At 36.0% G+C, this 24,685-nt stretch overlaps 1 protein-coding gene across 1 annotated transcript in view; it reads right to left on the minus strand.

The window, feature by feature from the left end:
- The window catches only part of TMTC2 (transmembrane O-mannosyltransferase targeting cadherins 2), a 387,351-nt gene that overhangs the window by 137,904 nt on the left and 224,762 nt on the right, over positions 1 to 24,685 (minus strand). Inside the window, exons 5-7 of the mRNA XM_004417918.3 lie at positions 12,560 to 12,645; positions 11,896 to 12,080; positions 10,452 to 10,530 (exon numbers count right to left, since the gene is read on the minus strand). Coding sequence (XP_004417975.2) covers positions 10,452 to 10,530; positions 11,896 to 12,080; positions 12,560 to 12,645 — 350 coding nt within the window. The remainder of the gene's footprint in view (positions 1 to 10,451; positions 10,531 to 11,895; positions 12,081 to 12,559; positions 12,646 to 24,685) is intronic.

Raw genomic sequence — 24,685 nt, forward strand, 5'->3', positions numbered from 1 at the left:
TTTGTCAAATTTTTGATAAAATTCTTTTTGGAATGTTTATTGCTATTGAATTATAATCTATGAATCGATTTAAGAAGGGAATTTTTACAAAACTGAGTTTCCCTATTCAAGATTCATTTATTCAAACTCCCCCTTTCTATGTACTTATAGGACCTACCTCACCAGTTACAATCTTCTTGATCTCAAACTAGACTATGAGTTATGTAGAGCCAGACATAAAATCCTTCATCTCGTTATCTGTCCTCCAACCTAAGTTCAGTAGCCTCTGGTTCCAATCTTGATAAATATCTGATAAATAATTGACCATATTATGCAGCAACTTGGATTTACATTTTTACCCAGAATGTCATTGCAAAGAAATTTCCAAGTAATTCCTTTTTCCAGAATCTGTTGTCTCACAGAAGCATATGACATCAGGAGCCTACTCTATCAAGAGTTTAACTCGCTGTGATTTTAATTCCCACTTTTTACTTCACAGTGTTAGTATCAACATACAAACATTAGGAGTCTGGCTTTCTTTCTTTCTTTATGCCATAAACTTGTTATAACTGCCGGCTGTCAAATTTTGTGAATCTCTTGTATTCCATCCTAACAATTTCCTCAGCCTTATCTTATCCTTATAAAAATAACACTGTCCAGTTGCCTCAGATATATCAGTTTTGGTTAGAAATCCTCAAGAGCTACTGTACAGAGCAGGAAGAGACAAAGGAAAAATAATATGATTAGAGAAATTAAATAAGCTACAGAGTATCTGATGACAGACTTCAACAATTATAACTTTTTTCATTGGGGAAGTAAAATGAAATATAATCCAAGTCTTAAATTGAGGAGGGTTAGGAAAAGGTTCAATATGTAACTCTTCATCTAGTCCTATAGAGTCAAACTTAATGGGAAACTCTTGAAGTCTGAAAGGGTAGTTTTAAAGCAAACAGAGGAAATGCAGGGGAAAAAAATGAATAAGTGTTTCACTAAGAAAAAACACTAATCATCAAGAAAGAGGTTAAACTTAAATATTCCTAATTTCTAGTGTGAAGTTATATACAGGAAACATCTGATGTGCCATCAAAATTTAACTTGGAAAAAAGCCAGGAGCCTGTGTCAGTTATTTCTGTACTTGCAACTGGGGATCCTGAAGTTCTCCAGACTAATCAATTCCCTTCATGTTTTCAAGGAAATGCATCACTAAAAAAAATCAATCAACAGGGGCCAGCCCCATGGCGTAGCAGTTAAGTGCACGCACTCTGCTGCTGGTGGCCCGGGGTTTGGATCCTGGGCGCGCACCGACGCACCGCTTGTCAGGCCATGCTGTGGCGGCATCCCACATAAAGTGAAGGAAGATCACCATCGATGTTAGATCAGGGCCAGTCTTCCTCAGCAAAAAGAGGAGGATTGGCACAGATGTTAGCTCAGGGCTGATCTTCCCCACAAAAATAGTAATAATAATAATCAATCAACAAATGCTGGAGTGAATCCTATTAAGTGCTCAGAATTTTCCAAAAAAGAGAAAGTGAGACCGTGTGTGTCTGTGTTCATGTGCATGTTGGAGGAGGTGATGATCGTCTCCCAAAAAATATAATACTGTCCTCAAGAGAATTACAATGGAGTATATAAAATGGCTTAATATAACTGAAATAATCAGGGAACACCAGAAATATGCAAGGAAGTGCTAAATTGTGTTAAAAAAAAAAAAAACAAGGTTTACACCAGAGAAAAAGAAAAAAAGAATGAGTAAATGTTGTACTAGCTTGAAAAGAATTAATGACAATAACAGTATTCAGAGAAATAGGACACGAATATTTGCAGGAAAATGTCAGAAGTGTTTAATAAAAGCATTTTCAGTTTTATACACTTCTTAGGAATACATTTCATATGTATCCCCAGATCAAGCAATATGCTTCTATAATATGCAATGAATAATTTATTTTACGCTATAAACTTTTATACTAAAGTTAATTACTAAAGTATATCAGAAATTTAAAAATACATCCTATTTTTAATGAATACTTGAAAATAAGATTCTACAAGAGCTCACAAAATCTCACGCCCATAATTAACATGTTGACAAAAAAGACATGTATTCTGGAACAAAACTTTGCATGCTCTATTTTAATTCTTTACTCAATTTGAATATGACAATAGCTTCTATCAGTGTAGATAAAATTAAAACTAAATAACAGCTCACTTGAGGAGTTAAATGGGATTATTATGTAGAAAACAACCTTTCCCTACCTATTAGGAAAAACAGATATAAATACACACAGAGCCAAGTACATACAATTAGTAATGTGTTTCATTTTTAACTTTATTCGTATTACTTGCCTATTTCAAATATGAGCAACAATAACTTATTTCCTTGATGCTGATTTTCAAGATTGTATCCTTCATACAAGATTTTCTTCTTCCTCATGATTATGTCCATGTCATCTAAATGTCATTGAAATTGGCATCTTTTAAGAATGCCAGATTTTGAAATCTAGTTAATTAATTTCCGAAGTACAACATAACATCATCTTAATTTTTTAAGAACAATCCAACCCATAAGTATTTACTACTGAGTAAAAGATTCACTCCATGGATACTGCCCATAAAAGAGTAAAATATATATTCTTTTCTCATTTATTTCTACTGAAGCCTCAGAAAACAGATTTTTCAAGCAGAACATATTGAAACTATTTGGGAACAAGAGAATAAGGATATAATTAGGTATTAATTTGAGTATATTCATTTCCTTATAACTCAATTTCAAAATAGTTTTTAAGCTTCGATCTTTTCCTTTACCACTAAACTGGCAAAATTATGAATTAATGTAACAGGTGGGCTCATGTGGTTTTAATAGCAATGAAATATAATCAACTGTCTCATATCATATTTCCAGGAAAGCAAGCGACATCTAGACCTAAGCATGATCCTTAGGCAACCCTACTATTGGCATAAGAGTATTCAAACTCCCCATAGGGACCATATATCCTCTGGTCCTGAGTTTAATTGAAACTTTAAACAAAATATATTACCTATTTAATGCAGCTGAACTGGATGCTGGCTTTTGTAGTATATAGACTAATGCCTAGCAAATTAATGTCTGTAACCATAGTACATAATGTAGGATTTATATCAAGCGTGAATGGTAAAAAGAAAAAAATTAAATCACTGCAGTTTTATAATGAGAAATGCAGTTTTAAAATGAGAAATTTTTAGGAGAAAATTTTATATATTTTGTGCATGAACTTTATATATTTATTCATTTTGATACACAGCCAAAAGTTCATATTTCCTTATCTTTTTGGCTCCATATATTACAAAGTGAACTTCTCACATCTCCCAAATTTATGTTTTACTTTTCTGGACTCGTGACCTACACACCTGGCACTGGTCTCCTGGTCTTGTCTTTTTTGATGACAGAAAAATGCAAGTGCAATGAATAGATTTATCTTAAAAATTGGAAGTTAACATTCTTTTTGGAGATACATCGATCAATGGCTAATCCGGTTACACGGTCATATTCATATTTGTAGGGCTGACTCACTGATTTTCAAGAGTACCATTGGAAGCAATCACAGGAAAATCACCAGAACTCAAAATACGGGAAGCAGGTGGTATGAAAAGCTTAACACTACTGGAGTGTTAATGCTTCCACACTTGAAAGATGTGAAGTTCAAATCTCACACAGTTAAAAGCCATCTCTTTCACAGTCAGTGTGGTAAATGCCTTCAGCAATCCACTTAAGAACCACCAATCAGAGGAGAAAACATTAAGCATGAAAACCATCAGGTCAAAAATTTACTCTGACAATCTCTCTTCTAAATATATTCTGGAACAAGGTGAGGTACACACACACACACACACACACAAGAATAATCCAACAAAAATAAATGATTTAGCTAAAAACCAGCCACACAGAAGGCTGAGAGAAAAACAGACTTCTTTTACATTCTACCAACTGAATTGAGCATATAGTGTACAAACTTCCAGTAGAGTTAGGATAAATTTACAAGTGAGAATTTCTGCATTTTGTTTTCAGGACGAGCAGTTGACATCTTGTTTGTCAGTTCTTCTACCTAAATAATAGTAAGGGATTTAGAGATCACTAGTAGCCATTTATGACTCTTAACTCTTTCATTCTATAAGTTTCTTTCTCAAAAATACAATTCTAAAATTTAGACAAGTTTTTTACTCTAAAAATTGCTCTAATAAATTCATTGTATTTCCTATTCATTAGTTCTTTCCCCATTCTCTCTGAATAACTCAGTAAAATTGTGGAACTCTCACAATTAAAGAGCTGTTTGCACGACACTGAAAATTAAATCAAAAGTTCCCTCCCTTCTTATTAGAGAATATGAGGAGAAAACATCTTTTTAGTTTCAAACCTGTGTCAGTAAAAGATTTGTTAGTTGCAGGCTAATGGAGGAAAATATATTTTCCAATACTGAGCTAGGATTTTATAAGTAATATGGATGTGTATAAAAAAACAAACTGGGAGGGCCGGCCCCGTGGCTTAGCGGTTAAGTGCGCGCGCTCCGCTGCTGGCGGCCCGGGTTCGGATCCCGGGCGCGCACTGACGCACTGCTTCTCCGGCCATGCTGAGGCCGCGTCCCACATACAGCAACTAGAAGGTTGTGCAGCTATGACATACAACTATCTGCTGGGGCTTTGGCGGGGAAAATAAATAAATAAAAAAAAAAAAAAAAAAAAAAACTTTAAAAAAACAAACTGGGAAGTATCAGGAATAAGAGAATCAAAGCAGTATGACCAAAATTAAGGCAAATAAGGCAATAAGTAGCAATGGATCATTATTATGCAGTTCCCCTGCAAGAAGAATCTAATCTCTCCCTAAAATAAGAGCATGTTACCCATTGTAAACACATATTTTTTAAAGAACAGGAAAATACGAATATGTTGCAAATAGTGACATTAGTGTCATATTAGAAATAAAAAAGTTTGAGATTTCTCCTGTTTTTTTTGGTTTGGTTTGTTTGGTCCATTCAACATAGCACAGCCTACATAGTTATAAAATATTCTCAAGGTTAGAGCAATAAAATTTTCCATTTTATTTATAGGCATTTACTCATTAAGGAAAGGTACTACAGAGCTCCAGACCAACTGTGAAATCACCTAGCAAGTTCCATGAAAGCAGGAAACCTATGGACTATTTCCATTTCACACCACCACCACCTCTATACCCGCTGCTGAGCACTTGTGACTTAAAAAAAACTTTTTTTGCCCCCAGAGGTTATTCTAAACACAGTCATGATAGGAGGCAATGACAAGACCGTAACTCCAGATTCTCTCTTACTTCATGTTCTCAAGATATATGACCAAGATGAAATGGACTAAATTGCTTACATAATTAAACTCAACAATTACTTTGTATTGAGAAAGCTGAGTAATTTTATTTTAAATAGCAAATAGGCTTAAAATGACCTTTGGGATTAGAAGGGCTCAAACTGATAAAAGTAATTGAAAGTTATGGGCTAATTTAGTTTCCTATAATCTCTTAGGATTATTCAAAAGCAATGCTTAAGTATACATAGTAAGGGAAATACAGAATTATAGAGAAAAAAGAGAAAAATTGAGGGTGGTTAAAGATTATCCTACATTAAAAAAAATTTTAATATCCTGCATATTTCATGCATCTGTGATGAAGCCACAATTTTCCAGGTGTTTTATTCTTTTTAGTTAAGATGAAGAGGTTTTTAATATATATTTGGACAAAAAATAAGATATAGGACAAAAGATAAGATATATATAGATATACGTAGATACATATATTGCTGATTTTTAAATGGGTAAAGAAAAGCTATCTTGACATAGTAAATATGCCAGTTTCAGTGACAGAAGAAGGCTAAAATAGAAAAAGCATTTGAATTTAAGTCAGAAAACTACACTTCTGGTTCTAACACAAACTGTGTAATCCTAAACAGATCAATTCAACTTTTTGGGTGTTAATTTCTATCTCATAAAATAAAAAAGATCACGTTAGGAGGATTTTTAAGATATGAATCTTCCATCTCTAACATTCTATGATTCTAAAATACACCTATTATTTGAGAAGAAAAGAAGAGAAATTGAGATTGAATAAAGGCCCATGAAGGACATCAGAATAAAGAATAATTTTGACTAAGTCTAGGGGGAAAACATGTCATGACAGGAAAAGGAGAAGAAACTCTAACCTAAATTGCCAATATGACAATTTTAACTTAGAGGGAGTGAACTGAGTATTAACTGAGCATGCTGCTTCATTTTTGGTTAACACAGTTAATGACAAAAGGATTTTGACTGCAGTTGCTGAGAGACAAGGGGAAATAGACTTCGAGAGAAAATACAGCAATTCTAGACGGGACAGAACTTAACAGAAACCCTGCTGAATGTCAGTGACTGCAAGGCGATCACTATGACAAAATCTTATTTATAGAGAAATCATATTTATATTGGTAAATACAAAAAAACTGATAAAGAATACAACCATTGACTTTTGGAGCTTAAAGGCCCACAGAAATGATAATGATCACAGTGAAAGGTAGTACTATGCAACACTTACTGGTTGGGCATATGGTCCAATATGCTTTACCTTCATCATCTCAATCAATTCTCAAACATACACTACTATTACAGCCATCTTATGGATGGGGAAATTGAGGCTTCAGTTAATTAATTTGCCCAAGACCACTCAGCTAGTAAGTGCCAAAGCCACAATTTGAACCTGGGCTACCTGACTTCATACTACACGGAATCTCCATTTAATACAACCTATTCTCTCAAGAGGAAACGGAGGCCCACAGAAATAAGTCATACAACTGGCTAGGAGCAATTTTGATAGTTATTTTTGTGATTTGGTCTCTTAATATATCATGTATTCTCATTCTTGCTAATTACAACCACCACTTAGATGAAAGTTTAATTTTTGTTTATAAAATAATTTTTAGAATCTGTCATATTATTTATATATGTTTGTAATTCACATAATTTTGGATGGAATGATACTCCTCAAGTGTTGTTACTCAATCATCTTGGTCCTATGAAACCAAAGAGAATAACGAGAGTATATTTTTAAAGTTTTTTTTTAAAGTTTACTTATGAAGTGCCAGAGTAAAAATTAACAGTCTTAGGGGGCCGGCCCGGTGGCGCACAGGTTAAGTGCGTGCGCTCCACTTCAGAGGCCCAGGGTTCGCAGGTTCGATCCCGAGTGCGCACTGACGCACCGCTCATCAAGCCATGCTGTGGCGGCGTCCCATATAAAGTAGAGGAAGATGGGCACAGATGTCAGCCCAGGGCCGATCTTCCTTGGCAAACGGAGGAGGATTGGCATCGGATGTTAGCTCAGGGCTGATCTTCCTCACACACACACACAAAATTAACAGGATAAAATATAGAAAAATTTAAGTTGGGAAGTAAATTAATAAAACATGTTATTTTCTATTAATACACAAATGGGAAAAATATGCTCATCTGGTGTTCAGGATAAGTCAACTACTAGCATGTAGCATCGAGTAATATAAGTTTTTCATAAAAGGTTCAAGGGAAGGGAAGATGCAAAGGACTAGAGTCTTTTATTAAAAAAAACAACTACAATGAATTGAGTTATTAAATAATAATAACATTAAAACACAACTGTATTTTTTTCACACATATTCCTTTATTTCTCCTAACTTCCAAATAAAAGAAAAAATAGGATGAAAAAAATAACGTTTGTATATATACACACAAGTGCTTGGGGGTAGTGGTCGTGAAGTAATAAATGAATGAGCCATGAGAAAAATGAATACTTACGAGCTAAATCTAGCCAGACATTATAATCCATCACTGATCCCTAAAGGGCACTAATAATATGTAAATGTGTGAATTAGAAAACACATTCAAGGCTGCTGATAAACTTGATAGGATAATCAGCACATGCTGACAGACTAATGAAACTGATGAACTGATAGGGCAGCTTATCTCCTGGGCCATTTTTTTTCTTGTCAAATGGAGGCTAATCAAAATGTATTAGGAGTTAAAGCAAACACTCAGAGGATTTCACCCATTTCATTAGAAGGTGAACTCACTCTCAGAAAATTATAGTTTCATGAACAATTGAAACTACAAAACCTGGTCAGCCTACAGACCTTCACATAAAATTAAACAGAAGGCAGCCACCATAATTATGAAAGAAATCTGGAATTTTAAATTATATTGGGATTCTCCCCCTCGCAAATTGTTAGCATGCTTTTCAGAGCCTGGGCAAAGCGACTACTTCCTTCTATAATGGAAAATAAGACAAAGGACTAAGCAATAACCCCAGGGACACACTTATCTTTTGCTGCCTGTGTGTGCTCAGCATCTGTGCAACCATATGAGACAGATCCCGAGGTACCAGCTGAATTTTCAATCAAATTTATTTACATAAAATAATTGAATGAACTTTCTGAAATCACTAACTATAGTGAATACCACATTCCTATTAACAATAAAGATGCCATATGCAGTCTGTTGCCCAGGGTCTTGGAGTCCTTTCCTAATTTAAAGAAAGATGTCTTATTTGATAATTGAGGAGAACTGGAAAGAATGCCTTCCCAGGCATCAGCATTACGAATAAAACCAGAAACTAAAATCATTGTGCCTCTTCAGACAAAGCTAGAAAACTGATCTTTTCGGTGTTCATTTTGACATGAATAACCATCCAGTATTGATATAGAAAAGTTATTCAACTGATAAATCTACATACTCTAGGCACACACTTTATGGACATGTACGTTTCACCTGGGTGGATAGATTGATGGTAAAACGCTGGATAGTAAAAGGCACTGTTTTAATTCATAGGAGTTTAAGAGCAAAAGTACATTCAGTGAAGGTAGATTTTATCTTTTAGCAATTATACCAAAAAGAAAAAGAAACAGAAAGTAAAAATACTCCAGTGTCCTCTTTAATATGCTCATTAATCATTCTACTGGGGCACAGGCTAACTGGGGGTGAGATTCCCAGAGACATGGAATGAATATATTAACCTCTTCCAAATCATAATTTTTTTCTGTTTACTGACTTGTGTCTCATTCTATCTCTAAACTATTTCTACAATTTCTGTCATTTAGAAAAAACAGAAAGTGAGTATCCTTGCCAGGTATGTATTCTCTAGTTTGGGAGGGTTTGGGATATTTTTAGGTGTGCCTGAGCCGTACTGCTAGTATCAAATTTCTCAAATCATAGAATATAGAAGCATAAAATAATCCTAGAGATCACATAAGTCTCATTTATTTTATATACACGAGGGAGGTCTAGAAATATTAAACAACTTAACCAAGTTTAATGAAAGGGAAAATTTTCATGATTTGTGTTTTGGAGAAAAAGAAATATTTGATTTGAGGACAAAAGCAACCCCTTCTCTTCTATCCCTTATCTTGAAACAGCAAAGTTAATCAATCAGCCAACCATCTTACACTTTAGGGATTCTTTTCCAAAAGCCACATATGAATAGGCAGTTTTCCGTTGTGTCCACCATCAAACAGCTGTGCCAACAATTTACTATAAGGCAGTCATGGATCAATGGCAGGTGATAGGTAAATATTTTATTAGAAATTCTAGTTCTTGACGTCTTGTACCTAGAAAAATCCATGTCCTGGTGTATGTACTTTCTTTTTTTTTTTTTTTTTTTTTTTTTAAGATTTTATTTATTTTTTTTTTATTTTTTCCCCCCAAAGCCCCATTGGATAGTTGTGTGTCGTAGCTGCACATCCTTCTAGTTGCTGTATGTGGGACTCGGCCTCAGGATGAACGGAGAAGTGGTGCCTCGATGCGCACCCGGGATCCGAACCCGGGCCACCAGCATCGCAGCGCGCGCACTTAACCACCAAGCCACAGGGCCGGCCCTGTACTTTCTGACTAATATGAGAATTAAGTAATTATTCCATGTAGAAAAAGGAATAACTGTAGTAGCACTTTTACACTCTTCACACTATCATTTTTACTCTAAAATACTACTCTGAAAAAAACTTGCTGCGATCCAAGGCCCAATGAAAACCATACAAGTTGGCTCAGTTATTCCCATCTTTTATAAACATCAAAATCACGAATCTCTACATCATAGCATGTTTACTTTTGAAGATCTTCTAACTAAGAAAAAAAATAATTAAAAATTATCATGAATTTGATAAATGCATTAAAATACACATGTACTTTATTCATCTTTTTCAAACTCTAGAGTCTAGCAATAGTCGATACCCAAATGGGTTTGGGAGCCCCTTGCAACAACTCTGGGATCTGGCCAATTTGTTGCGAATCACTATGCTAATGCACTTCATTGCTCTTGTCAGAATAAGTGTGCTTTGTGAAGATTTGAATGTGACACCCAATTGTGAAAGAGATTTTTTGTGTGTGTAAGGATAAATGATGGGATTTATTAGAATTTCATTTAACAGAAGCACAGGTTTTAATTTCTCCACAGATCCCTGAAACATCAATTAAAATACTAATATTTTACTCACCCATCATGTTGTACAAACTCTGTGGGGCAAACTGCCTGGGCATCTTCTGAATTGCTTCCTTATATACACTCAGGGCATCCTAATTTAAGAAACAAAAAAAAGTAAATAAAGTACAGGGATATTTACTGAAAATAAAATAATAACATCCTTCCAAAATTAAAACCTCCCATTGTTGTTTCTAAGTAGTTCGGTAGAGGAAAATAATTGAGCCATCCTTTGATGTCATACTCAATGTATGAATGAAAATATTCAACCCGACCAGTGAAGAAGGCCAGATAAAAATTTAGTTTAACAAGGAGTCGAATGTTACCTATGCTCTTTTATTTTAATATAAATTGTTCAGTTCACATAGATTATTCAATAAAAAAATTAGAAAAATTCATATTTGGAAGTCACCCATAGTCATCTAAAATCTCTACTTGCTTTTCAGGCAACCAAGTAGAATCTAAATAAAATATCAACTAGCAAATATTCTAGCTGACACTCACAGAGATTATTAAATGCAATTACTTTAAAGGTTGTATCTTTATCCTTATTTTGCAGTCTTTTATTTATTTATTTTTTGTGAGGAAGATCAGCCCTGATCTAACATCCATGCTAATCCTCTTCTTTTTGCTGAGGAAGACCAGCTCCGAGCTAACATCTATTGCCAATCCTCCTCCTTTTTTTCCCCAAAGCCCCAGTAGATAGTTGTATGTCATAGCTGCACATCCTTCTAGTACTGTATGTGGGACGTGGCCATGAAGCAGTGCGTTGGTGTGCGCTGGGATCTGAACCCGGGCCGCCAGTAGCAGAGCGCGTGCACTTAACTGCTAAGCCACGGGGCCGGCCCCTTGTTTTGCAGTCTTAATCCATCATGTAAGAGTAGGGGGGGTGCCGCTGCGAGAGAGCGAATGGGAGGAGCAATATTGAACGTCAGAGAAGAAACCCAGACAGGCATGCTTCGAGTGAGACAAAGCGGGGACAAGCCCAGGTAAACCTCCACTTGTTGTACAAGGCCTGTCTCCATCACTTTTCCTCTCTCCTCAATAAAAAAAAAACAAAATTAATTTTCATTTTTGTTTTAAAAAGAACTAAAAGAAATGAGTAGGATTTACATCAAATCACTTCTTCCATACTCAGGGCACAAACAATGTACTTTTTAACCTCAAACACTGGGTATATGACAAAAACTATAACGTGTCTTGGATCATAAAAGCAAAAAGATGGTGAGCAAATAAGCTAGAGAAGCAATGCACGTTATTTCCCTTTCTTGAAGAGTCACAATTGCTCTGAGAAATTCACAATAAAGAAATCTGTTAAGTTTTGTTTAGCAGAGGTTTTTCCAAACGCATTTAACCATAAAACTCTTTTAATAAAAACATGTATTAGCTTTTTCAATGATCCAGTGTCTCTGCAATGAGATCATTGGGTAGAAGGAAAGGGCAGAGCGGTGCTGGCTGACCTCGTAGTGGCCCTGCTCATGATAAAGTTTTCCCAGGTTGTACAGGCAGCTGGTGACCGAGCTCTTATGTGCATGAGGGTCCTTTAGGTTTTCATCAGGGATCTCGGAACACTTGAGGAACGTGCGCCGGGCTTCTTCAGTTTTTCCTTGGTTCATTAGAATAATACCGGTGTTTAGATAGGCAGCTGAGAGAAAAAAGTGGAAATATAAATGTGAGAAGATAATGTGCACTGTGGATACAATAAAGTTATCTTTACTTTAGTTTAGCTGATATGGATTATTTCTGATTTTAAAAGAAAACCAAGAAATAAATACTGAGGGAACAAATATATATGGGAACAATAATGTATTAAGAAGTACAGGTGTCACTGAAAAATATACAAAGTAGTCTCTGCCCTCAAGGAGCTCAAAATACTTTGAGCTTAAAATATAGATGAATAAAAATTATATTTATCTTAATATATTACAAAATGATAAACAGATATCAAAGTATGTCTAAATTGAGAGAGATGTCATTGTTAGAGGCTCATAATTTGATTGGCAAGTATTGAGAAATAGGAGTGCCATGGTTTTTTCTCTGTGAGACTATAAGTCACCAAGATAAGTTTCATAGATAAAGAAGGATGGAAAAAAAGTATTTTAAAAGAACTTGAATATTACTTACAAGCCAGTGTAGGCCTGCTCCCAATTGCCAATTTATAATAATGCAGTGCTTCTGCAAACCTGCTGTTCTCCTGTAGAAGCAAGCCTCTGCAAGAAGAAAACAGAAATTTGGAGACAGGACTGTATTACTATACATAAAACCACAAATTTTTATTTTATATTTCAAAAATAAAAATGGTTAACGGGGCCATAAAAATGCTGACCGGGTACTATAAAAATAAATTCTAAATGGAAGGAAATGATTCCTCAGGAGAGAAAATACTGGAGAGGTATCAGTTCCATTTATACTGCATTAGAAAGTATTAAGAAGTATTTTCAAAAAGCCCTTTCCCCCCACTGAACCTTCCCCCTTCCAGCTGTCTTTTCTCTCCCACTAGAATTACAAACCACCTGGATTTCTCCTTGGAGCATGTACATTTTTTCATCACTTCAGAAAGAAAACTTATCTAAGGCAGTGAGATATATATACTTAAATATGAGATGCCTCTCTCATTAGCCATATTGCTGGGGAAATATTGGTCCATGACTGCCCCAAAGGCAACAGTAATCTGAGTCAACAGGATAAAGAGAATCAGAATTTAATCAGATACAATAAAGGAACAAAGAAAAAGACTGAATGTTATTCACATTGTTATTTCCTTAATTTTTGGATTTGGTCAAATAACCTTGAACTCAGAACATTGGGCAAATTTCAGTTCACTCTTGTGAGACACGCTTTTGCCCACAGAACCTCAGATTCCATGGGGGCTCCTCAGGCAGTGGTCACATGGATTATCCCAGCCATTCTAGACCCCATACCTTGTGACCTAAATCCATTATAATCATGTTTATGAAAATATGGTGTCCGGGAATTGGACTCACAGAGAGCTGTTTGGTCTGTCCCTATTCTTTTGTAATCAGCAAGTATCTCACAAACATTTGGCACCTCTATTGGGCCTGACTACAGTAGTCTCCCCTTATCCGTGGGGGATACGTTCCAAGACCCCCAGCGGACGCCTGAAACTGTACCAAACCCTGCATATACTACGTTTTTTCCTATATTACACATACCAATGATAAAGTTTAATTTATAAATTAGGCACCAAGATTAACTAAAAGAGCTAATAATAAAATAGAACAATTATAACAATATACTACAATAAATAAAATATAAAATAAAATATAAAAAAATTATAACAATATACAATAAATAAAATATAAAATAAAATGTAATATAATAAAAGTTACCATAGATCTTAGCAATCTCAGCATACGATTTTTTTTTTTTCCCTTATTTAGTCGAGAACTTTTACCTTTTCACTTAAAGGAAGCACTTGACGGCTTCTCTTTGGCATACGCAAATTACCAGCACCACTACTCTCGCACTTTGAGGCCATTACTAAGTAAACTAAGGCTTACCTGAACCCAAGCACTGCCATACTGCGGACAGTCATCTGATAACTGAGATGGCTACTAAGTGACTAATGGGTGGGTAGGGTGTACTGGGTGATATGTTGGATAAAGGGATGCTTCACGTCCCGAGCAGGACGGAGTGGGACAGTGTGAGATTTCATCACACTACTCACAATGGTGCACAATTTAAAACTTATGAATTGTTTATTTCTGGAATTTTCCATTTAATATTTCTGAATCGCAGTTGACTGTGGGTAACTGAAATCTTGGAAAGCGAAACCTCAGAAAGGGGGGACTACTGTATTGCTATTATTAATCTCAAGTTGCAGATTCAACTTGCCAGCTCCTGAGGCCTCTGAAAGTCTGGTAAAACAGAGGTTTGTGAAACGAGAAGCCTACTAATAAAAACTTATCATTTTGTAGGGTATTTCAAAATACTCAGCTTATTATTTAACAAGCATTAGTGAAAAAATATCTGAAGAAAATCATTTTGACAAAATATGCTCACTTGTGTCACCAACATATATTAACCTTATTATTTCTAATATTTGTAAAAAAGTCATTTGAGGGCCAGCCCCGGTGGCCTAGTGGTTAAGTTCGGCGTGCTCTGCTTCAGTGGCCCAGGTTCGGTTCCCAGGCATAGACCTACACCACTCTGTTAACGGCCATGCTGTGCAGGCAGCCCATATACTAAAAAATAGAGAAAGATTGGCACGGATGGTAGCTCAGGGCAAATTTTCCTCAGCAAAGAAAAAAAGTCATTTGAATAGATCAAACAATTCCAAAACACATTAACATCACTTTCATATATACATAAATATATATTTCTATGAAAAATTTTGAGCAACAATTAATTTGATCATGAAATTGATACGCTTTGCTGGTAAATGTACTTTTCAGTTGCTGGGAACAAGGAAGAACAAAGTTTCCTGCAGTATTCAAGAGTTTGTGAAAATATTTAATTGTCTTTAAAAGTAGGTAAAACTGAGGTGCTGGCCTGGTGGTGTATTGGTTAAGTGTGCGCGCTCCACTTCGGCGGCCAGGCTTCTCAGGTTCGGATCCCGGGCGCGCACCGACGCACCACTTGTCAAGCCATGCTGTGGCGGCGTCCCATGGAAAGTAGAGGAAGATGGGCATGGATGTTAGCCCAGGGCCAATCTTCCTCAGCAAAAAAGAGGAGGATTTGCATCAGATGTTAGCTCAGGGCTAGTCTTCCTCACACACACACACAAAAAAAGTAGGTAAAACTGATCAAGAGAAAAAACACACACTTTTCAAAAAGGAAATATATTCCTTATAACAATAATTTTTTTGACAAAATGCTTCCCAGTCAACTAAGCTCATATACATAATCTCATTTCAGAAACTTTTCTACAACCTTAATTATCTTTATCACTTTCCTTTGTGATTCAAATAAAGAGGTGTTTCTCCTTTGATACAAGGCTAATGGCACCAGAGGAGAAATATCATCCAGATATTTAATCCTATTCTTTCTATCTTCTTTTTTTTTTTTAAAGATTTTATTTATTCAGTTTTTTCCCCCCAAAGCCCCAGTAGATAGCTGCATGTCATAGGTTCGCATCCTTCCAGTTGCTGTACGTGGGACTCGGCCTCGGGCTGGACGGAGAAGTGGTGCCTTGGGGCGCGCCCGGGATCCGAACCCGGGCCGCCAGCATCAGAGCGCGTGCACTTAACGGCCAAGCCACGGAGCCGGCCCATCTTTCTATCTTCTTTAGGAATTAAAATCCTTCCATAAGCCCATCTTTATCCAATATCTTCAATCTCTTTCCCCATTACAGTTTCCTTTCCCTTAAGACTTCAAAAATGTTCACGTGTCTCTTAGCATAGAGGGAAAGAAAAAACCCTTCAAACTGTATTCCTTCCTGCATGTGCCTCTAATCACTGCTTATTACTGTTCTTCCCTTCAAGGTCCAATTTCCTTTAAGAATGGCCCAAATCCCATTTACCCCTAAATCCAGTTTAGGCTTTTCCCCAGAATTCCCCTGAAATGTCATAATCAAATTTCTACTAATTATCCAATCCCCCAAATAGCGTGCTTATGTGAACCGCCCACGCCACTGCAGCACTCGTGACTTTTGAGCTCATCTTCCTTCCTGAAACTCTGTATTTCCTTGGCTTCTGGGAAACCAATCTTCCCTAGTTCTTTTCTCTTCCTGGGACCATCCTACAGAGAACGAAGAAAGTATCTCTTCATATACTCCTTTAAAGGAAGTTGATGTTTCACAGGACTGTCTTTTTCTCTTGTCTTGATTAAGTTCTCTCTCTGCATCCATGACATCATGCATACACAGAGCTCATGTATATGCTCACTGTTCTCAGTTCTGAAATAGTGATCTCTCTCCTGACATCCAGCTCTAATTTTCAACAGCTTAGTGAGCCACGTCAATCCAGGTGCTCCCCAAAATTTCAAAATCAACATATCCAAAAATTGAAAACAATATGTCTCACTCAAAAATAAATAACGAGATAAACAAAAGAAGAAGAAAAATCTCCTCAGCCATCAGCACCATCACTCACTGCAGTTGCTAAAATCAGAAGCCTGGTTATCATTGTTGACTTTTCACTTATTCTCCTGATTCCATGTTTTATAAAGTTGCCAAAGCCCACCAATTCTTATTTTCTAAGACTCTACTCTGCCCCTCAACGATCATCTTCATGGCTTTGTCAGTGCACTTACCTTTTCTGTCACCTAACTAATGCAATAGCCCGCTAACTAGTCTCCAGTAATTACATTTTTAAAGGGCAAACATGCTCTTAGGCTAGACAGAAAGAACCTGAGGGGATGAGCACACATCTTTGACAATGTTCCTAAAGCCCATAAACCTTGAAAACTGATGTATTCAGCCTCATGGGCTCCTCAATGCTTATGTATTCTATTCCTGTCATTTTTTAATTCATAAAAAATACAAAGAAGAGAAAATGACAAATAGCATGATAGCCACACCTAGACAATCCTGCCCGGCCTGCCTTATTTTTTGGAGGAATCTATTCACATGGAGTGATGCAGCAGGCAGGTCTCCAGGATTATATATAATGTGGCTCTTTGAATGAGACGGTATCACCTTCTGCATCATCTGAATAAAGTTAGCAATGGAGCAAGTCCAAGTTAGATGGCTATTGTCACGGATTTCTCATGGCTAAGGATTTAACTGAGCATCAACTATGCCCTAGTGTGCATGTTACAAATGTGAACAAGACAGAGATGCACTCGCCTGTGGATGCACCATCTACTGGGGGAGAAAAATAAGAAAATAAATGGTGTGGAAAATTACTACGATAGAGGACAGAGGACCAACACCACTCCAGCTCAGGAATGGACAAGGGAAGCTTTACAGAGTCAAAGTAACATTGGCAGGGGCTTGAAAATAAGCAGCAACAAAACATGTTATCATCAGCACCATGTTGCATAGGAAGACAGGGCCACAAAGAATTTACTGACTAACTGTAGGTTTTATGATTAATAAGAGGTAAAGCCAGGATTGAAACACAGTTTCTCTGATACTAAATACCATGCTCTTTCTAGAAGACAAAGAGAAGAGGAAAGACATAAAATAATTCAATTCTAGATACATGTGTACTAGGCTATATTTCCTTTTGCTCTAAAACTCTCTATATTTTGTATCACACTAAGAGCACTGACATTCTTAAAAGGAATCAAGGCCATTTTGGCAGCTCAGGATGAATTTGATTCGATTCTAGCACTGTAACAATCGAGCTTCTATTATTGCTGTTTTCCACATTCACAGAACCCATTCTTTATTTTACTGAAGATATGACAGAGGGATAGGAACCTCTCACATCGTAATACTTATGGTAATAATGATAGCTGAACTTATTCAGCACTTACATGTCAAGCACTTTACATATATTAACTTATTTATTACTCAACAATAATCTTATTAGCTTGGCTATTATTACTAGCTCCATTTTACACATGATGAATCTCGGGCAAGAAAAAGTTCAGCAAATGCCAAAGGTCATAGAACCAGTAAGAAGTGTGCTACGATTCAAGCTTGGCAGTCTGATTATAAAGGAGGATCTGTATTTTAATAAATCGTTCATATCAAAGGCTTTTCTATGATTATTCAAAACTGATGACATAGTTCGTTTACATGCTGATTATGTCAATAGAATCTTCAGGTTTCTATGTATATTAAAAACAAGAACACATTTTAATAGACCATCAAGCCAGAATCTAATGAGAAATGATTATATTTATATTATGTCAAGCTGTCTTACAATTAAGGAAAGTTGCCGATGCTATACATTAATACGAAGTTAATGTGCCTTTGGGGGATAAATTGAAAAAATGTTACTGATTTCTAAATAATGAGTGGTAGAGTCACTTTTATATATCTGTCTGTAGGTGGATATACAGTATTTTTGTGTGTGTGTGAGGAATATCAGCCCTGAGCTAACATCTGCCAATCCTCCTCTTTTTGCTGAGGAAGACTGGCGTTGGGCTAACATCCATGCCCATCTTCCTCCACTTTATGTGGGACACCGCCACAGCATGGCCTGACAAGCAGTGCCTCGGTGAGTGCCTGGGATCCGAACCTGGGCCGCCGGCAGCTGAGCGCGTGCACTTAACCGCTATGCCATGGGGCCGGCCCCCAGTATTTTTTAATAGAAGAAAATATTTTACTTCTCATATGCCTCCTCCAATAATTTATCTTTCAGAACAACAATCACTGAAATTAAGCAGCCAGTGAAAGAAGAATACAAATTGGGGAAACAGAAAGAATAAATACTTGCTTTAGTCCAAGGAAGAAAACACATCTGGATATATAAAGTACTATTTACTCTAACACTTACATTCTAGAAGGCCACTTCACTTCAAGAAAAAAACAACAAAATGCCCTCGCTTAAATCCTTTCAGCTTTTTCAACTGATTTTGATCATATGTTCTAGGAATTACCATTGAGTGTGTAGAATTTCCTTTTCCTATGAAAGTTTTGCCCATCTTTACCCCAGTCTCCCTGAACAACCCTGCCTTTGTCTAAAATACCATTTTTTTTTTTTTAATCACCATGATCTAGACACTTGATAAATGAAAACCAGTCAAACCCATGATAACAGCGGTTTGGACAGAGTTAAATGCAAACATTAAATGTACAGAGGCATACAAATCCCCAGCTGATTCTAAATATTGACAATGGCAGAAAGAGAACATTTATTTAGCAGACTGTTCCTTAACCAGGGTGACTTTGCCCCCCAGGAGACACTGGGCAATGTCTGGAGATATTTATGCTTGTCACAACGGAGTGGATGCTACTGGCATCTAGTGGGTGCAGGCCAGGGATGCCGTTAAATATGTAAACATGTTAGAAGACACAAGACAGCCCCACAATGCCAAGAATTATCTGCCCCGAAATGTCAATAGTGCTGAGGTTAAGAAATCACATTTAGTATTCCATATGTACTAATTGCAACACATTTCTTCAGAAAGTAAGATCCTCGTGTCCCTGCCAATCACATATATGAACTATGTAAAGAATAAGTAATATAAAAAAGCAAACTATAGGGATTAAATTATTTTTCAATAAAAATCTAATCTATCATCATTCCTACTGACTGTTTTCATTAAAAAAGGCAAAAGAGAAATGAAATTTTCTAAAAATTAAAAAGAAAAAGCATACCCTTCCCCACCTCTGTCAGTATATCTGAACAAATTGTCAGTGGCTATAATAAGATTGTTCTCTATACAGAACTGTCGAAAACATGCAAATCTTCAAGTAAACCTACTTTTTCCTCAGGTTCTAACAAAGATCTTTAAAAATGGTTGAAATCTGAGATATTCAAAAGTTAGTATTAATAAAGCATATTAGTAGATGAAAAGTATACTTTTCAAGAATACATATTGCAGTAACTAAGGTGACATTTACATAGAATGCAAGTGAAACAGGATGTGGTTTACATAGTCAGGCACCTTTAAAACTAGGGAAATACTAAAGGATAATAGCTTTCCTTCTTTTTTTGATTTCATTGAAGCTCCTACAACATATTAAACATTGAAAGTAAGATTACCAGACAATGAATAAACAGTTTTTGAATGAACTGTCTCATGATGAAGATAGTCAAGCAAGCAACCACAATACAGTGCAAATAAAGCATAAAGTATTTTGAGAACCCAGGAAAGGGATGCCTTCCCAAGATGACAGGTCTGGTGGGGTTCCTAGAGACGTCAAGAACACAGGATATGGAGTTCCAGACAGACCAAGCCGTGCACATGAAAAATCAAAGTTACAGAGGATAGCATTTTAATCTACCAATAGCAATAATGACAGGCTTCATGGGCATTAAATGACAATCTATGTAGGAAGCATTTTGGAAACTGAAAAGCTAAGACAACTTGAAATTAAGATTATTTTACTGAGAATATTTCAGTAATAAATAGTTTGGCTAGTCCCTGGGCAAAAATACTTAGTAACTAAAATAAATCAGATGACTTAATGTTTACAGGCAATGGTTCACAAAATAATATATAATCCCTAAGGCCCAATTATCAACAAAAATATCATGTTCATCTTAAATTGAGACATTTTTCTGAATTTCATTCTGTTTGATTATCTCGTAACACATGTAGGTGCTTTGAAACAGATTTTTTTTCCTCAGAGAAGAAATACTACGAATTTTAGATGTTAATTTTTTTCCTAAGGTATTTATACACTTGAAGTTTCCCAACTGGCATTAATTAGCATTGATTTGGAGTCATATTTGAACTTTGCATTAATCCAAAGTTCCTAATTGAATTTGCTAATTTAGCTAATGGCTCTAACAATGAGATTTTATATAATTTAACTGTGAAATGGCATTACAGTCTTCTGTTATTTCAAGATTTATGGTTAGTTTTAGACTATGGTTATAATAAGATACTTAGAAAAATAAATCTTTAATCTCTATTATCAAGCAGAATTAATAATAGCATATCATACTCACAACACACAAATGCTCCCAAATCTTTCTTGATAAAATAGATATCAAGCAAAAATCTCAAGTGATTATACCAGTAGTACATGGAATTAAACTCAAAGTCCTTTTTAAAAACAGACATTTCAAATAAAATGAGTAAGTTAGTACTACTTGAATCAATTGCAGTAATTCCAAGGTTTAGGTGACATAAGAGCTTAGAAATTAAAAACATAATATGCCACTGAACACATGAAAAGAACCATGATCCATCAGGCAGCCAGACCTGGTCATGTGATTAAACTCTGTCCAATGAGATGAAGGCACAGCAGCCTGTGTACCTCTAAGAAACGTCCTTGAAGTGGAAGGAGCATGTTCTCTCCTCCCCTCCTCTGTCCTGCTGGCTAGAAGGGGAAAGCTCTGTTCTGAGGATGGTGGAGAGCAACCTAAAAGAAGCCCAAGAAACTGAGCCCTTCAGGCAACTGCCCTACGACCCCAGGCCTGCACACCTCTGGACTTCTTTTTGTAAGACAGAGAATGAAATTGCAACTAGTTTAAACTAATGCTATTTTGGGTTTCCTATCACTTGCAAACCAGTCTTCCCAACTTATAAAATGTCACATGCATTGTTTTATTTTTGTTTGTTTTTTAACAATATAAGGCCATAAAATACGTAACATCAAGTATGGCTCTCATAGAGAATTTTAAGGAAAATTTCTTTTAACTACATTTGAATGAACACAAAGCATGAGTTGCCTGGTTTTGAGTGATAACCAGACTAGGCAATTGCCAAGTATAAAAACTGCAATTAAAATATTTCATTAAAATTATAAAATTTAAGAGCGTAATGGGTACATGAAATTATAACTCTTAAATTAAGCTCCTAGACATCAGAGTGGTTGGAGTTATTACTCTTTGCCCAAAAGGGTAATGATATTAGTAGTATTTTTTCTTAAAAGCATTTTAATTAATCCTCTCAATCCCCAAATAACTAGAAAGAAGGAAACTCATGGGAATTATCAAGGGAAATAGAAATAGGTAGGATTTTCATCTCAGAAAAAAGATTCAGTGAGATATAACTGATTGAATTCGAGCTCCAAGGGAGATATCAGAGACAAGGTTATATACATATTTTCAGGTCTCACTCGGCACCTCTGTGGCCTTCAGGTCACCCTAGGATAATAGACTTTGTATTTGAGGACCAAGCAAAATAATTCTCTCTACTCATATTTTTTTTTTCTCAAATCACCTACTCAACTTTCTTTCTCTTTCTTTTTTTAATTAAACTATTTCAATTTAATAGGTAAAAATGACATTTTTACGAAGATGGCTTTGGGCAGAAAAGCACTAATAGAGAAAGTGAATGTAAATGGTTAACTTTTTTACTTAAAACACATAACTTCAACTTACAAGAATAATACTTCACGTGCAACAAAAAGCATAATTTAATTGGATACTTATTTTAAACTACTGCTATGTTAGAATATACCATATAATATATGTACTATATATTCCATATGTACTGTGAACAAAATAAAAAGATGTCCCTTCTTGAAAAGGTTAAATTCTACTGGGAAGAATAACGAGCAGGTTGTTTCCCTGCTCTGTACTCTTACTGCATGAAGAAGAATGGAAACGGAAGTGGAGAAAAAGACAACAACCAGGTGATATGAACTAGACAGATGTGCACACATGATTCTATTACACAGCACCCAAAGCTGAAACCTGTTTCACAGGGTGCCACTTCTAAGTGTCACATAACTGCCAAGCAGGTTACAGAAAATACAGTTAAGCCTCCTCTCTGGTATCTTTCTTTTGACACAGACCTGTTTATTTGTTCTAAATTGGCTTTTGTTTAAACTTTGACAACTAAATAAAGTACAATAATGACATCCTATCTCATAAAAGAATTTTTTTATTCTAACCCGTCAAATATGGAGCAGTAGGCATCCAATCAAAATGATTTTTTTATGTGAGGAAGATTGCCCTGAGTTAGCATCTGTTGCCAATCTTCTTCTTTTTGCTGAGGAAGATTGGCTCTGAGCTAACATCTGTGCCCATCTTCCTCACTTTTGTATGAGGGACACCGCCACAGCATGGGTTGACAAGCGGTGCGTCAGTCTGCACATGGGATTCGAACCTGTGAACCTTGGGCTGCCAAAGTGGAGCATGCGAAATCAACCACTACGCCACTGGGCCAGCCCCCAAAATGATTTTTTTTTAATATTTCAAATCCATTACCAAAAACTTCATCAATTAATACTAGGGGAAAAAATGAACAAGTTGTAGCTATTTTTTTTTTAAATTTTAAAATTAGTTTTTGCTTAGAGTCTAAAGAAAGAGAAATGTATTCTCACTATAGTACCATGTCTTTAAAATATGTGAAGTCTCAATTAAATGGAACATTCATTACAAAGTTAGAATTTGGACTATGACATCTAAATAAGCCTTTATGGCCTATATAAGTTCATTTCTACTCTGTGACATGTTCTAAACAATTATTTCACAATTACTATCTTGTGTAATTCTCAAAAAACCCATAAAAGTATAACCCCCGTTTTACAAATAAGGACCCCCAAAATCAGAATGGTTACTCAACTTAAATCCACATAGCTAATTATTGTTGGATCTAGGATTCACAGAACTATATTGTACATTAATATATGCATAATTCGCTTTATACTTGTCTTCTGAATACATAATGAAGGCTATATTTTCCTCTACACATCAAAAAATAATAATAGGTGTGAATATACTATCCTAGTTAAAAAATATTACTTAATAGGAAGTAAGAAAGAGAATTAATACTAGATGGCTTTATGATAGTGTTTTCCATATTATTTCTTTTCACCCTTAAAATTAGCAGTATAAACTATCATTCCTCTTCTCACTTTAGAAATATGAAAACATCAGGGAAAGAAGTTAAACAACTTGCCCATGATAACACAACTGGAAAGTCTCAAGATGAGATTCAAATCCAGAGCTGCCAGTCTTTGAATCACACTGTCTTCCCATTACCCAACGGAACATGTGCCCATTGTCAGTTCAAGCATTAGTAATCACCCTCTCTCTCTGGCGCACACACCCAGTGCTTCTTCATTGTCTATATCAATAAATTTCTTTTCTTTATTTCCTTATTTATACATGCCCATCACAATACATAAACATCTTGGATTTGCTTCAAATGTGGGCAAACTACAGCCTCCAATACCAACCAACTTCTGTGTCATAACCAATATGCTTATGTGATAGCTAATTTTATGTGTCAACTTCACTGGATCATAGGATGCCCAGAAATCTGGTTAAACATTATTTCTGAGTGTGTCTGCGAGGATGTTTCAAGAAGAGATTAGCATTTTATTCAGTAGACTGAGTAAAGCAGATGCCTTCCCCAATGTGGGTGGGCATCATCCAATCTGTTGAGAGCCTGAATAGAACAAAAAGGAGAATGGGAAGATTTGCTTTCTCTCTATCTGAGCCGGGCCACTGATCTTCTTCCCTCAGACCTCCTGTTCTCAGGACTTCAGACTCGGTGGAATTTACACCAGGCTTTCAGGCCTTAGAACTACAGCACCATCCTTCCTGGGTCTCCAGCTCGCAGAAGGCAGATCTTGGGACTTCTCAACCTTCCTAATCATATGAGTCAATACTTTATAATAAATCTTTTTATTATATACAAATACTATTGGTTCCATTTCTCTGGGTAACCCTGACTAACACAACTTATAACAGGGTTTCCTTGAGTTACTCTTGTTCTCAGGACCAACTCCTCCTCATGGAAATGTTTACCAGTGAGTGTAGGCAT

This window comes from Ceratotherium simum, chromosome 25 (assembly GCF_057802395.1).
Source record: "Ceratotherium simum simum isolate JZ-2026a chromosome 25, ASM5780239v1, whole genome shotgun sequence".
Classification (NCBI taxonomy): domain Eukaryota; kingdom Metazoa; phylum Chordata; class Mammalia; order Perissodactyla; family Rhinocerotidae; genus Ceratotherium; species Ceratotherium simum.